The sequence below is a fragment of the Bos indicus genome, chromosome 2 (genome assembly GCF_029378745.1).
Source record: "Bos indicus isolate NIAB-ARS_2022 breed Sahiwal x Tharparkar chromosome 2, NIAB-ARS_B.indTharparkar_mat_pri_1.0, whole genome shotgun sequence".
NCBI classification, from domain to species: Eukaryota; Metazoa; Chordata; class Mammalia; order Artiodactyla; family Bovidae; genus Bos; species Bos indicus.
In genome coordinates, this window is record NC_091761.1 from 14,625,898 (window position 1) to 14,640,550 (window position 14,653).

The 14,653-nt window shown below is 37.9% G+C and overlaps 1 protein-coding gene across 5 annotated transcripts in view; it reads right to left on the reverse strand.

Moving 5' to 3' along the window:
* Nucleotides 1–9,952: 9,952 nt before the first annotated feature.
* The window catches only part of ITPRID2 (ITPR interacting domain containing 2), a 96,516-nt gene continuing 91,815 nt past the window's right edge, over nt 9,953–14,653 (reverse strand). For all 5 annotated transcript variants that reach the window (XM_019969806.2, XM_070802719.1, XM_019969813.2 and 2 more), the window contains 2 exons: nt 11,686–11,802; nt 9,953–11,117 (listed from right to left, as the gene is read on the reverse strand). In XM_019969806.2, the coding sequence (XP_019825365.2) occupies nt 11,698–11,802 (105 nt within the window). In that variant the 3' untranslated portion in view covers nt 9,953–11,117; nt 11,686–11,697. The remainder of the gene's footprint in view (nt 11,118–11,685; nt 11,803–14,653) is intronic.

The following is a 14,653-nucleotide window of genomic DNA, read 5'->3' on the forward strand; positions in this document are numbered from 1 at the left end:
AGTTTTGGCCACAGCAGTCAGAGCAAAAAAAGAAATAAAAAGAATCCAGATTGGAAAAGAAGAAGCAAAACTCTCACTGTTTGCGGATGACATGATTCTCTACATAGAAAACCCTAAAGATTCCACTAGAAAATTACTAGAGCTAATCAGTGAATATAGTAAAGTTGCAAGATATAAAATTAACACACAGAAATCCCTTGCATTCCTATACACTAACCATGAGAAAACAGAAAGAGAAATTAAGGAAACAATTTCATTCACCATTGCAACAAAAAGAATAAAATACTTAGGAATATATCTACCTAAGAAACAAAAGACCTATATATAGAAAACTATAAAACACTGATGAAAGAAATCAAAGAGGACACAAAAGATGGAGAAATATACCATGTTCATGGATTGGAAAAATCAATATAGTGAAAATGAGTATACTACTCAAAGCAATCTATGGATTCAATGCAATCCCTATCAAGCTACCAATGGTATTTTTCACAGAACTAGAACAGATAATTTCACAATTTGTATGGAAATACAAAAAACTTCGAATACTCAAAGCAATCTCGAGAAAGAAGAATGGAACTGGAGGAATCAACCTGCCTGACTTCGGGCTATACTATAAAGCCACAGTCATCAGGACAGTATGGTACTGGCACAAAGACAGAAATATAGATCAATGGAACAAAATAGAAATCCCAGAGATAAATCCACGCACCTATGGACACCTTATTTTCAACAAAGGAGGCAAGAATATACAATGGAGAAAAGACAATCTCTTTAACAAGTGGTGCTGGGAAAATTGGTTAACCACTTGTGAAAGAGTGAACTAGAACACTTTCTAACACCATACACAAAAATAAACTCAAAATGGATTAAAGATCTTAATGGGAGACCAGAAACTATAAAACTCCTAGAGGAAAACATAGGCAAAACACTCTCCGACATAAATCACAGCAGGATCCTCTATGATCCACCTCCCAGAGTAATGGAAATAAAAGCAAAAATAAACAAATGGGACCTAATTAAATTTAAAAGCATTTTTACAATGAAGGAAACTATAAGCAAGGTGAAAAGACAACCTTCAGAATGGGAGAAAATAATAGCAAATGAAGCAACTGACAATTAATCTCAAAAATATACAGCAATTACTGCAGCTCAATTCCAGAAAAATAAACGACCCAATCAAAACATGGGCCAAAGAACTAAACAGACTTTTATCCAAAGAAGACATACAAATGGCTAACAAACACATGAAAAAATGCTCAACATCACTCATTACTAGAGAAATGCAAATCAAAACCACAATGAGGTACCATATCATGCAGTCAGAATGGCTGCTATCCAAAAGTCTAGAAACAATGAATGATTGAGAGAGTGTGGAGAAAAGGGAACCCTCTTACATTGTTGGTGGGAATGCAGAGTACAGCCACTATGGAGAACAGTGTGGAGATTCCTTAAAAAACTGGAAATAGAACTGCCTTATGATCCAGCAATCCCACTGCTGGGCATACACACTGAGGAAACCAGAATTGAAAGAGACACGTGTACCCCAATGTTCATTGCAGCACTGTTTATAATAGCCAGGACATGGAAGCAACCTAGATGTCCATCGGCAGATGAATGGATGAGAAAGCTGTGGTACATATACACAATGGAATATTACTCAGCCATTAAAAAGAACACATTTGAATCAGTTCTAATGAGGTGGATGAAACTGGAGCCTATTATACAGAGTGAAGTAAGCCAGAAAGAAAAACACCAATACCGTATACTAACACATATATATGGAATTTAGAAAGATGGTAACAATAACCTTATATGGGAGATAACAAAAGAGACACAGATGTATAGAACAGTCTTTTGGACTCTGTGGGAGAAGGCGAGGGTGGGATGATTTGAGAGAATAGCATTGAAACATGTATATTATCATAGGTGAAACAGAATGCCAGTCCGGGTTCAATGCATGAGACAGGGTGCTCAGGGCTGGTGCACTGAGATGACCCAGAGGGATGGGATGGGGAGGGAGGTGGGAAAGGGGTTCAGGATGGGGAACACATGTACATCCATGGCAGATTCACGTTGATGTATGGCAAAGCCACTACAATATTGTAAGCTAATTAGCCTCCAATTAAAATAAATTTTAAAAAATATATGCTGTCTAGGTTGGTCATAACTTTTCTTACGAGGAGTAAGCATCTTTAATTTCATGGCTGCAGTCACCATTTGCACTAATTTTGGAGACCAACAAAATAAAGTCTGTCACTGTTTCCACTGTTTCCCATCTATTTGCCTTGAAGTGATGGGACCAGATGCCATGATCTTAGTTTTCTGAATGTTGAGCTTTAAGCCAACTTTTCACTCTCCTCTTTCACTTTTATCCTGAGGTTCTTTAGTTCCTCTTCTCTTTCTGCCATAAGGGAGGTGTAATCTGCATATCTGAGGTTACAGATTATTTCTCCCAGTAATCTTGATTCCAGCTTGTGATTCATCCAGTCCAGTGTTTCTCATGATGTACTCTGCATAGAAGTTAAATAAGCAGGGTGACAATATACAGCCTTGATGTACTCCTTTCCCAATTTGGAACCAGTCTGTTGTTCCATGTCCAGTTCTAACTGTTGCTTCCTGACCTGCATACAGATTTCTCAAGAGGCAGGTCAGGTGATCTGGTACTCCCATCTCTTTCAGAATTTTCCACAGTTTGTTGTGGAAACAACAGTCAAAGGTTTTGGCATAGTCATTAAGCAGAAATAGATGTTTTTCTGGAACTCTCTTGCTGTTCTGATGATCCAATGGATGCTGGCAATTTGATTTCTGGTTCCTCTGCCTTTTCTAATCCAGCTTGGACATCTGGAAGTTCATGGTAAATGTACTGTTGGAGCCTGGCTTGGAGAATTTTGAGCATTACTTTACTACCATGTGAGATGAGTGCAATTGTGCAGTAGTTTGAACATTCACTCTTTGGCACTGCCTTTCTTTGGGACTGGAATGAAAACTGACCTTTTCCAGTCCTGTGGCCACTGCTGAGTTTTCCAAATTTGCTGGCATATTGATTGCGGCACTTCCACAGCATCATCTTTTAGGATTTGAAATAGCTCAACTGGAATTCCATCACCTCAACTAGCTTTGTTTGTAGTGATGCTTCCTAAGGCCCTCTTGACTTCACATTCCAGGATGTCTGGCTCTAGGTGAGTGATCACACCATCATGGTCACCTGGGTCATTAAGATCTTTTTTGGATAGTTCTGTGCATTCTTGCCACCTCTTAATATCTTCTGCTTCTGTTAGGTCCATAACATTTCTGTCCTTTTTTGTGCCCCTCTTTGCATGAAATGTTCCCTTGGTATCTCTGATTTTCTTGAAGAGATGTCTAGTCTTTCCCATTCTACTGTTTCCTTCTATTTCTTTGCACTGATCACTGAGGAAGGCTTTCTTATCTCTCCTTGCTATTCTTTGGCACTCTGCATTCAGATGGGTATATTTTCCCTTTTCTCCTTTGCTTTTCACTTTTCTTCATTTCACAGCTATTTGTAAGGCCTCCTCATACAGCCATTTTGCTTTTTTTCATTTCTTTTTCTTGGGGATGGTCTTGATGTACTTGATGCAGAGTACATCATGCAAAATGCAGGGTTGGAGGAAGCACAAGCTGGAAACAACTTTGCTGGGAGAAATATCAATAATCTCACATTCGAAGATGACACCACCCTTATGGCAGAAAGTGAAAAAGAACTAAAGAGCCTCTTGATGAAAGTGAAAGAAGAGAGTGAAAAAGCTGGCTTAAAACTCAACATTCAGAAAACTAAGATCATGGTATCTGGGCCCATCGCTTCATGGCAAATAGATGGGGAAACAGTGACAGACTTTATTTTCTTGGGCTGAAAAATCACTGCAGATGGTGAATGCAGCCATGAAATTAAAAGACGCTTACTCCTTGGAAGAAAAGCTATGACCAACCTAGACAACATATTAAAAAGTAGAGACATTACTTTGCTGACAAATGTCACCATAGTCAAAGCTATGGTTTTTCCAGTGGTCATGTATGGATGTGAAAGTTGGACCATAAAAAAAGCTCAGTGCTGAAGAATTGATTCTTTTGAACTGTGGTTTTGGAGAAAGCTCTTGAGAGTCCCTTAGACTGCCAGGAGATCAAAACAGTCAATTGTAAAAGAAATCAGTCCTGATATTCGTTGGAAGAACTGACAATGAAGCTGAAGCTGCAATACTTTGGCCACCTAATGTGAAGAACTGACTCATTGGAAAAGACCCTGTTGCTGGGAAACGTTGAAGGCAGGAGAAGGGGATGGAAGAGGATGAGATGGTTGGATGGCATCATTGACTCGATGGACATGAGTTTGAGCAGGTTCCAGGATTTGACGATGGACAGAGAAGCCTGGAGTGCTAGTCCATAGGATCTCAAAGAGTCAGACATGACTTAGTGACTGAACTGAACTGAACTGTCCAACTTTCCCAACCCCCCTTGATGAAGAGCCTCTTTTTCCCATTGTATATTCTTGCTTCCTTTGTCAAAGATTAATTGACCATAAATGTGTAAGTTTATTTATGGGTTCTATGCTGTTCCATTGATCCATATGTGTGTTTTTGTGCCAGATCATGATGTTTTGATTACTGTAGCTTTGTATGATTGTCTGGAGTATGTGACCTACTTTGTGCTTTTCCCTTAGGATTGCTTTGGCAATTCTCGGTCTTTTAAATGGTTCCATATGAAATTTAGGATTATTATAGTTCTGTGAAAAATGTCATGGATAATTTGATAGGGATCATATTAAATATGTAGATCATTTTGTGTATTAAGGCCATTTTAACATTAATTCTTCCAATCCAAGAGCTTTGAATTCTTTCCATGTCTTTGAATCATCTTCAGTTTCTTTTATTAATGTTTTATGGTTATTTCTAGCATTGTCTTTCACCTCTTTGGTCAGGTTTATTCCTAAGCTGTTTTTTTTTTTTTGATGTGATTTCAAAAGCAGTTATTTTATTGTATCTTTTTGATATTTCATTGTTAGTATAAAGAAATGCAACAGATTTCTGTATGTTAATGTTGTATCCTGTGCTACTGTGATTAATCTTTTTATCCATTCTAGTACTTTGAATGTAGAGTCTTTAGGGTTTTCTACATAGAATGTAATATTTTCTGCATATTGTTGTCATTGTTCAGTTGCTCAGTCGTATCTGACTTTTTGTGATCCCATGAACTGCTGCACACCAGGCTTCCCTGACCTTCAATATCTCCTGGAGTTTGCTCAAATTCATGTCCATTGAGTCGATGATGTCATCCAACCATCTCCTCTTCCATCTCTCCCTTCTTCTCCTGCTTTCTGTCTTTTTCAGCATCAGGGTCTTTTCCAGTGAGTCAGCTCTTCTCATCAGGTGGCCACAGTATTGGAGTTTCAGCTTCAGCATCAGTCCTTCCAATGTGTATTCAGCATTGATTTCCTTTAGGATTGACTGGTTTGATCTCCTTGCTGTCCATGGACTTCTTAAGAGTCTTTTCCAACATCACAGTTTGAAAGCATCAGGTTTTTGCTGCTCAGCCTTCTTTATGGTCCAACCCTCACATCTGTACCTGACTACTGGAAAAACCATAGCTTTGACTGTCTGCATATAATGAATTTTATCTCTTCCTTTCCAATTTGGATACTTTGTCTTTCTTTTTCTTGCTTGATTACTGTGGAACTTCTAATACTGTACTATTGAATAGCAGTGGTGAGACTGGGGGATCTTTGCCTTGTTCCAGATTTTATCAGGAAGACTATCAGCTTTTCTGGAGAAGACAATGGCACCCCACTCCAGTACTCTTGCCTGGAAAATCCCATGGGTGGAGGAGCCTGGAAGGCTGCAGTCCATGGGGTCGCTGAGGGTCGGACATGACTGAACGACTTCACTTTCACTTTTCACTTTCATGCATTGGAGAAGGAAATGGCAACCCACTCCAGTGTTCTTGCCTGGAGAATCCCAGGGACGGGGGAGCCTGGTGGGCTGCCATCTATGGGGTTGCAGAGAGTCAGACACAACTGAAGCGACTTAGCAGCAGCAGCAGCTATTCACACCATTAAGTATCATATCAGCTGAGAGTCTGTCATAAGTAGCTTCCATTCTGTTGAGCTGTGTTCCCTCCGTATGCAATTTGGTAAGAGGTTTTTATCATGAATGGTGTTGATATTTATCCAATGCTTTTTCTGTATCCATTGGGATGATTATGTGGGTTTTTTCTTTTGTTGATATGGTGTATCATATTTGTTTGTTTTAAACCATCCTTGTGGCCCTGGGATGAGTCTAGTCTGGTCATGGTCTTTGATGTGTTGTTGGATTTGGTTTGCTAATATTTTCTTGAGAATTTTTGTATCCATATTCATCAAAGATATGGGCTGTAATTTTCTTTAGTATCCTTATCTTGTTTTGGTATACATTTGTTTCCAGTTACTACCTTTGGGCTATAATGAAAAGTTCCCTGAAGATGGCCTCTAAGTTGACATACCTTTGGATATAAAAATTCCTTTTCCTGCTTACCAACCGTCACGTGAGTGTATGTTCCTCGGTTCTTTGTCTCGTCACAACAAAGATTTGGAGCGACGGACATTAAAGCCCTCGGCGCATCACAGCTCTTGGGTCTTGGACAAACCGTGCTACAGCTCTTAGGCAAATCAGTGTTACAGCTCTATTTTATTTAGAAGATAGCAGGAAAGTGAGAGAGAGAGAGAGAAAGAAAAGAGCGCACGCACGTGGGAGAGAGAGTCCATGAGAGAGCGCTTTGGCTCCTGCTTTTATATGTTTTTTTCCTCCACCTGGGCCTGCCCTATGCAAATTGGGCTTAGCCAGGAGTGCTGTTTGTTCTGTTTGTTCTGCCTGAAGTCTTCACTCTGGTCCTCAGACCTTCCTTGTCTTTTAGCCACCGCAATTTTGGACTCCTTTTCCCTATTCTACTAACACAACTTTCTCTCTCCAAAGTAACTAGCAGATAGGTAGTAAGACTTACTAATATAAATCCTTGCTACTAAAAGTACAGTTAATGGATTAGAAGCATCAGTTTCTCCTGAGTGCTTCTAGAAATGCAGGAATGTGGAGCCAAGAAAGTAGGACCAGGACCTACGCAATCAGAATCTTCATTTCCACAAAATCTCAGGTAATTTGATTTCCATGCGTGGAGAAATATAGAAGCATTACTCTAAGTGGTATTTCATGAGAATTTTTTGTTGTTGTTCCAAAGGAACAAAATTGAAAATTGAAATTCAGTATTGTCCACCTTCCACTTAAAAAAGGTGAAAGATATAACCAACTGAATTCAGTTTCAAAGAATAGCAAGGAGAGATAAGAAAGCCTTCTTAAGTGAATAGTGCAAATAGAGAAAAACAATAGAATGGGAAAGACCAGAGATCTCTTCAAGAAAACTGGAGATACCAAGGGAACATTTTATATAAGGATGGGCACGATAAAGGACAGAACTCATTAGCATGACTTAACAGAAGCAGAAGAGATTAAGAAGAGGTGGCAACAGTACACAGAAGTATACAAAAATGGTCTTAATGACCCAGATAACAATGAGGTGTAGTCAGTCACCTAGAGCTAGACATCTTGGACTTCACAGTCAAATGGGCCTTTGCAAACTCTACTATGAACAAAGCCAGTGGAGGTGATGGAATTCCAGTTGAGCTATTTTAAATCCTAAAAGATGATGTTAAAGTGCTGCACTCATTATGCCAGCAAAATTGGGAAATTCAACAGTGGCCACAGAACTGGGAAAGGTCTGTTTTCATTTCAGTCCCAAAGAAGGGCAAATGCCAAAGACTATTCAAATTACCTTATGACTGCGCTTATTTCACATGCTGTTAGTAGCAAGGTTATGCTCAAAATCCTTCAAGCTAAGCTTGAACAGTACAAGAACCAAGAACTTTCAGATGTACAAGCTCAGTTTAGAAAAAGGCAGAGGAACCAGAGATCAAATTGCCAACATCCATTGGATCATAGAAAAAGGAAGGGAATTTCAGAAAAACATCTATTTCTGCTTCACTGACTATGCTAAAGGCTTTGACTGTGTGGATCACAACAAACTGTGTTAAATTCTTAGAGATGGGAACGCCAGACCACCTTAACTGTCTCCTAAGAAACCTGTATGCAGGTCAAGAAGCAACAGTTAGAAACAAGCATGGAACAATGGACTGGTTCAAAATTGGGAAAGGAGTATGTCAAGGCTGTATATTGTCACTCTGACTGTTTAACTTGTATGCAGAGTATATCATGCAAAATGCTTGGCTGGATGAATCAAAAGCTGCAGTCAAGATTGGCAGAAGAAATATAACAGCCTTAGTTATGCCAATGACACCACTCTAATGGCAGAAAGTGAAGAGGAACTAAAGAGCCTCTTGATGAGGATCAAAGAGGAGAGTGAAAAAGCTGGTTTAAAACTCAACATTCAGAAAACTAAGATCATGGCATCTTGTCCCAACACTTTATGGCAAATAGAAGGGGAAAAGTAGAAGCAGTGACAGATTTTGTTTTCTTGGGGTCCAAAATCACTGTGAACAGTGACTGCAGCCACGAAATTAGAAGATGCTTGCTCCTTGGTAGGAAAGCTGTAACAAACCTAGATAGTGTATTAAAAAGCAGAGACATCACTTTGGCAACAAAGGTCCATAGAGTCAAAGTTGTGGATTTTCCAGTAGTCCTGTACAGATGTGAGAGTTGAACCATAAAGAAGGCTGAGCACCAAAAAATTGGTGCTTCCGAATTTTGGGACCCTTGAAGAATCCCTTGGACAGCAAGATCAAACCAGTCAATCCTAAAAGAAATCAATGCTGAATATTTCATTGGAAGGACTGATACTGAAGCTGAAGCTCCAATATTTTGGCTACCTCATAGGAAGAGCTGACTCATTAGAAAAGACCCTGATCTGGGAAAGACTAAAGGCAGGAGAAGGGGACAGCAGAGGATGAGATGGTTAGGATAGCATCACCAACTCAATAGACATGAATTTGAGCAAACTCTGGGAGATAGTGAAGGACAGGTGAGCCTGGCCTGTTGTAGTCCATAAGGTCACAAACAGTCAGACATGACTAAGCAACTGAACAACAAGAACTAAAATATTCTTAATTACTTAAACTCCATCCTTTCTATTTCCCATTAAGTCTTTACTGAAACTAAGTCTTCTTGGTAAAGACTTACATCTCCAACCATCCCAGGCTCCCTCCTGCAAATTCTTTTTATGATTTTCATGTTTTTTATTTGGTACTTCTAAACTTACCCATTCAGGAAAAAAAGGTGCCCTGTTCTTCCATTTAGACCCCCTCTCATTCATTTCAGCAGCTAGCAGGGTGGCTTGAATACAGTAGCTTTCAAATGTTTGAGTACACAAGCTTTACATGGGCGTCAACATGAAACTCTGATAGTGCTTGAGTTCATTTTATTTTACATGCCAACTCTATAAGGGATTTTCCCATTGAATCAAGCTATTTAATACTGATTATCAAATTCTGGGTTCTTATATAGTCAGAAAAGAACTGTTAGTGGCTACAAAGCTGATTAGTTAAAAATCATTGATATCTGTATTAATATTAGTATTAATATCAGTGCTTGGTTTATATGTATCATTACTATTATTAGAATTGGGTAGTCAAATTGCTGAATTTGAATTTGGCCAGAGAATAAAGTAGTATTTTAATGTCTGTTCTTTGTAGCTTAACAGTACAGTTTAAAGAAAATTTTTGACTCAGATGGTAATAATTAAGACGACAGAACTAGATGAGACCAAGAGGCATCAGTGTGCATTCTTTCTCCATGGTGGTCTAGTATTAACCACATTTTTGAAAGCATCGTAGACGCCTTTTCAGGAAAAGAGAATTTTAGCCCAGTAGATTATATGCTCCAATTCTTTTGGGTCTTGTTACTTATCAAATCTAATCCAAATTCTTCATGTTGTGGTTCAAGAAAATAAATCACTAAAAACATGTTAGGCAAAATAAATACTTTATTAATTTTTTTTTAGAAATCAGCCTTTGTGTGATGTGATAATTCAAACATTTAAAAAACCTTTTAGATATTCTTTCAAAGTATATTGTTAACCTCTCAACCACTTTTGATTAAAATTTCACACAAAGAAATATAATAGGAGTTGAAAATTATAAATGCTAAAGAATAATTCTAATAACATCTGGTTGTTACTTTACACATTTATTTAACATATATAAAACCAAATAGGAAACTACCTTCCTTTTTTCCCCCCCCCCATAAAACAAACAGTTCTCACTGGTTAAGAATGAATTAAAATTTGTTTATGAGAAAACAAAAATCTAAATTACTTCCATTATGAAAAAACAAAACCAGCTTATTCATTTCTATCCATTCAAGTCACAGGCCCCATTATTTTGGCAATAATCTACTATTTAGTCTAAAAGAAGAAACATGTCCTTATAATAAAGAAGTCTGGACAATGCAAAAAGTACATAGTGTTTAACATAAGACATGTTTCCAAAAAAACAAACAAACAAAAATCCCCAAACTACATAAGCTACAATAAAATTACAATTGTCTTGGGTAAAATAACAATGCTTACAGTGTAAGAACATTAAGTAGTTTTAGGTAACATAAATTCTATCCTACTGCTATTAGTAACCTCCTCAAGAATTAAAAGCAGTTTTTACAACAGGATAATTTTTCTTCTTGGAAGTGACACTAATTAACAGCAGTGGAGGGAGTATCATTGGTTGTTTCAAGCTCTCAAAAAATGAATCAGTTATTGCACAGTAAATACCTCATAGAGGTCAGTGTTTTAAGAAGCTAGTCTGAAGAAATATGTTATTTATAAGTTGGTTAATTATGGAAGTTTTCAAGTTTTAAAATTAATTCTACCTAGGCAATCAACTGGAAAATACTGACATACAAATAAATATTAGGCTTTTCAAATGGCTATGGTTTTGATAGTTTAGAAAAGAAATAAAGTCAGCAAAGTGCCTATGTTTCTATGTTTTTTGAAAAGATATGCACAGAAGAAATAAACATTGTATACAGTAGCCCAGCTCAGCAGCAAGTATCTTCTGAAGCACAAATGACACCCCCACCAGTGTATATCCTTGATAACTCCAGTATCACGCAGCTAACAGGACCCACGCAAACCTTAAAAAAAGGAAGAAAAGTAAAAATTAAGCATTTTTCAATTATTACTGAAAAGTCTTTAAAAGGAAGGATGAGAATAAAGATTCTCCATTATCTATTATGACATGATTAGATATGAGACCTAATGTACTATGTACAATGAGATCTATGGGATATGTTTCTTTAAAAAACAAAAGACACTAAAAATTTATGATTAAATCTTGAAATCTTGGTATGCACGCATGCTTGAATTCTTCATCCATTTGAAGTAATATTATAATCAGGGCAGTGCTATCAAAATTCAGGTTTGAAGGTCCCAATTTCCCCAATTCCAGAATTTATTTACTATAATGAAATTTCAATAAAATGATAAAATATCAATATAACTTGGAGGTTTGAGATTATGAGATTTGAATCACTTACACTTCAAATGAGGTTATAAAAGGTTTTCACACTGTAAAATAACATATTACATACTTCCTAAAAATAAAAATTTAGCTAGGGAAACAGACCTATATACTAAGAAAAAGCATTAAAAACTAAGTACTAAGTTACATTTAGCTAAACAAAGAAATTCAGAAAAATTTACCTATAAATTCCATTAGTGACTATCTTGCTTAGAATTGGATGCTTTACTTGAAGATACTGCTGCCAGAAGTCCACTTACAATTTCCCGTCTGATTTCCCCAACAATAGACTCTTTAATCTAGAATGGAAAAAAGAAGAAAACAAGAACTTAACAGTATCACTATAATCCATTTTATTCTGTTATCAGAAAAAACAAGTAAATAACATTTAATTTCTACAGTCAGCTAAACTACAGAGAAAACTAAATCTTTGTGTAAATCCTTCATGAAATAGAGAGAGAGAGCAGGGAATCACATCCATCTATCCTCAAACTCAGATCATGTTCTGAGATCTTGTCTAGCATAATTCAAATAACTCCATTACAAAATAACACAATTCTCAAGTTGAGAGCATTAACAAATGTTAAAGCTTCATAGATAATTTAGCCTATGACACAAAATAACCTGAAAGAACTGATTAAATATTATGTTCACTTTTATGTTGTTTTTCTTTTAAATTAATGTCTATCTACCTAAAGGCAGAAAGCAAAGAGGGACTAAAGAGCCACTTGATGAAAGTGAAAGAAAAGTGTGAAAAAGCTGGCTTAAAACTCAACATTCAAAAAACTAAGATCATGGCATCTGGTCCCATCACTTCAAGGCAAATAGATGGGGAAACACTGGAAACAGTGACAGACTTTATTTTCTTGGGCTCCAAAATCACTGCAGATGGTAAATGTAGCCATGAAATTAAAAGGTGCTTGCTCCTTGGAAGAAAAGCTATAACAAACTTAAGACAGCATATTAAAAAGCGGAGACATCACTTTGCCAACAAAGGTCCATGGTTTTTCCAGTAGTCATGTGTGGATGTGAGAGTTGGACCATAAAGGAGGCTGAGCATGGAAGAATTGATGCTTTTGAACTGTGGTGTTGGAGAAGACTCTTGGGAGTCCCGTGGACAGAAAGGAGATCAAACAAGTCAATCCTAAAGGAAATCAACCCTAAATATTCATTGGAAGGACTGATGCTGAAGCTGAAGCTCCAATACTTTGGCCACCTGATGCAAAGAGCTGACTCATTAGAAAAGACCCTGATGCTGGGAAAGATTGAGGTAGGAGGAGAAGAGGAAGACAGAGGATGAGACGGTTGGATGGCATCACTGACTCAATGGACATGAACTTGAGCAAGCTCCAGGAGATGGTGAAGGACAGGGAAGCCTGGCATGCTGCAGTGCATGTGGTAGGAAAGAGTCGGACACGACTGAGTGACTGAACACCACCACCAAAACAACCATAAACTCTAAATAAGTCAATATTTAGTTGTATGGTACGTTTGTCACCTGACTGAAAATTTTGCTTTGGATGAGGATTTACATGTCATTTTATTGTTAGAAAACGCAAACAGATCTAGAGGCAATGACAATTCCCTCGAGATTTTCTTCTCCAGATGCCCAAACACTACACATGCACACCTACATCTTTTTCTCTCTGATTTGTGACCCCATGGAATGCAGGCCACAAATGTCTTCTATCTATGGGATTTTCCAGGCAAGAATACTTGGGTGGGTTGCCATTTCCTCCTCCAAGGGATCCTCCAGACCCAGGGATCAAACCCACAGCTCCTGCATGTCCTGCATCGGCCACAGATTCTTTACTAACTGAGCCACCTGGGAAGCCCAGTGCATCAGCTCTGAGTAGCCCCCTGAAGGCTTTACATGTGTGCTTCCTCAAATAAACTGGTAATGCCTTCCCGAACCAGCACTCAGGACACACTCAACCAGCTTTTAAAAATTCTACATTTTCAGTTTCCTGCCAGCCTGATCTCTTTCCTAAAATGTTGCTAAGTACATCCTGAACACATCTCAATGGAAGTCTTTCCAAAAATGGCTCTGTAATAATGTCATGCAATATATACGTTACAGAATATATATATTGTGGTGTTGGAGAAGACTCTTGAGAGTCCCATGGACTGCAAGGAGATCCAACCAGTCCATTCTGAAGGAGATCAGCCCTGGGATTGCTTTGGAAGGAATGATGCTAAAGCTGAAACTCCAGTACTTTGGCCACCTCATGTGAAGGGTTGACTCATTGGAAAAGACTCTGATGCTGGGAGGGATTTGGGGGCAGGAGGAGAAGGGGACGACAGAGGATGAGATGGCTGGGTGGCATCATGGACTCGATGGACAAGAGTCTGAGTGAACTCCGGGAGTTGGTGATGGACAGGGAGGCCTGGCGTGCTGCGATTCATGGGGTCGCAAAGAGTTGGACACGACTGAGTGACTGAACTGAACTGATACATAAATATTCAGAGAGACAAATGTTCCTTAACTACCAACTATCTATACTGAAATATATTTAAATAAATAAAATCTTCTCATTTTACCTTCTAAACTTTAAACATCAAAGGTCTGTTAAGTTCATAGTCCTTCAGATTTGTTTTTTAAACAAATATATATTGGACACAAACATGATACCAGAATTTCTTTGCCACAGCATACAAGTACAAATGCAGTGTGTTAAATTAGATCCTCTGTAAATCCATATTTACAAAAGACGATGACTTAGCAGAGTCTTTCAGTCCTGTTGTCCAATGCACATCTCATCACACTTCACTCAAAAATTCTTTTTCATTCTTCATCATTCAAAAACAAACTAGCCCAAAGTATTATCTACAAACCAAAAAAGTATGCCAACATTTGGAGGGTAGGGATGGGTACAGACATCACTGCAGTAAAACATAAAAAGTCTCTACCAAGGATGTCATTATCTATGTGTGCTCAGAACAAACATTTCATAAAATATTAAAAAGGAAAAACTGTTAACTCATTAATGACGTAAGAACAGAATAAAAAATGAGAGACTAGTATGGGATAGAAGAGGAAAAAGTTATCAGAGAATAGCGAATTTTAACATAGTGATGAAAAAGTAAGGCCAACTGCAGACAACAGTGAGGATGAAAGCAGTAGCAAGAGCACCTTAAGAGAGGGAGCAG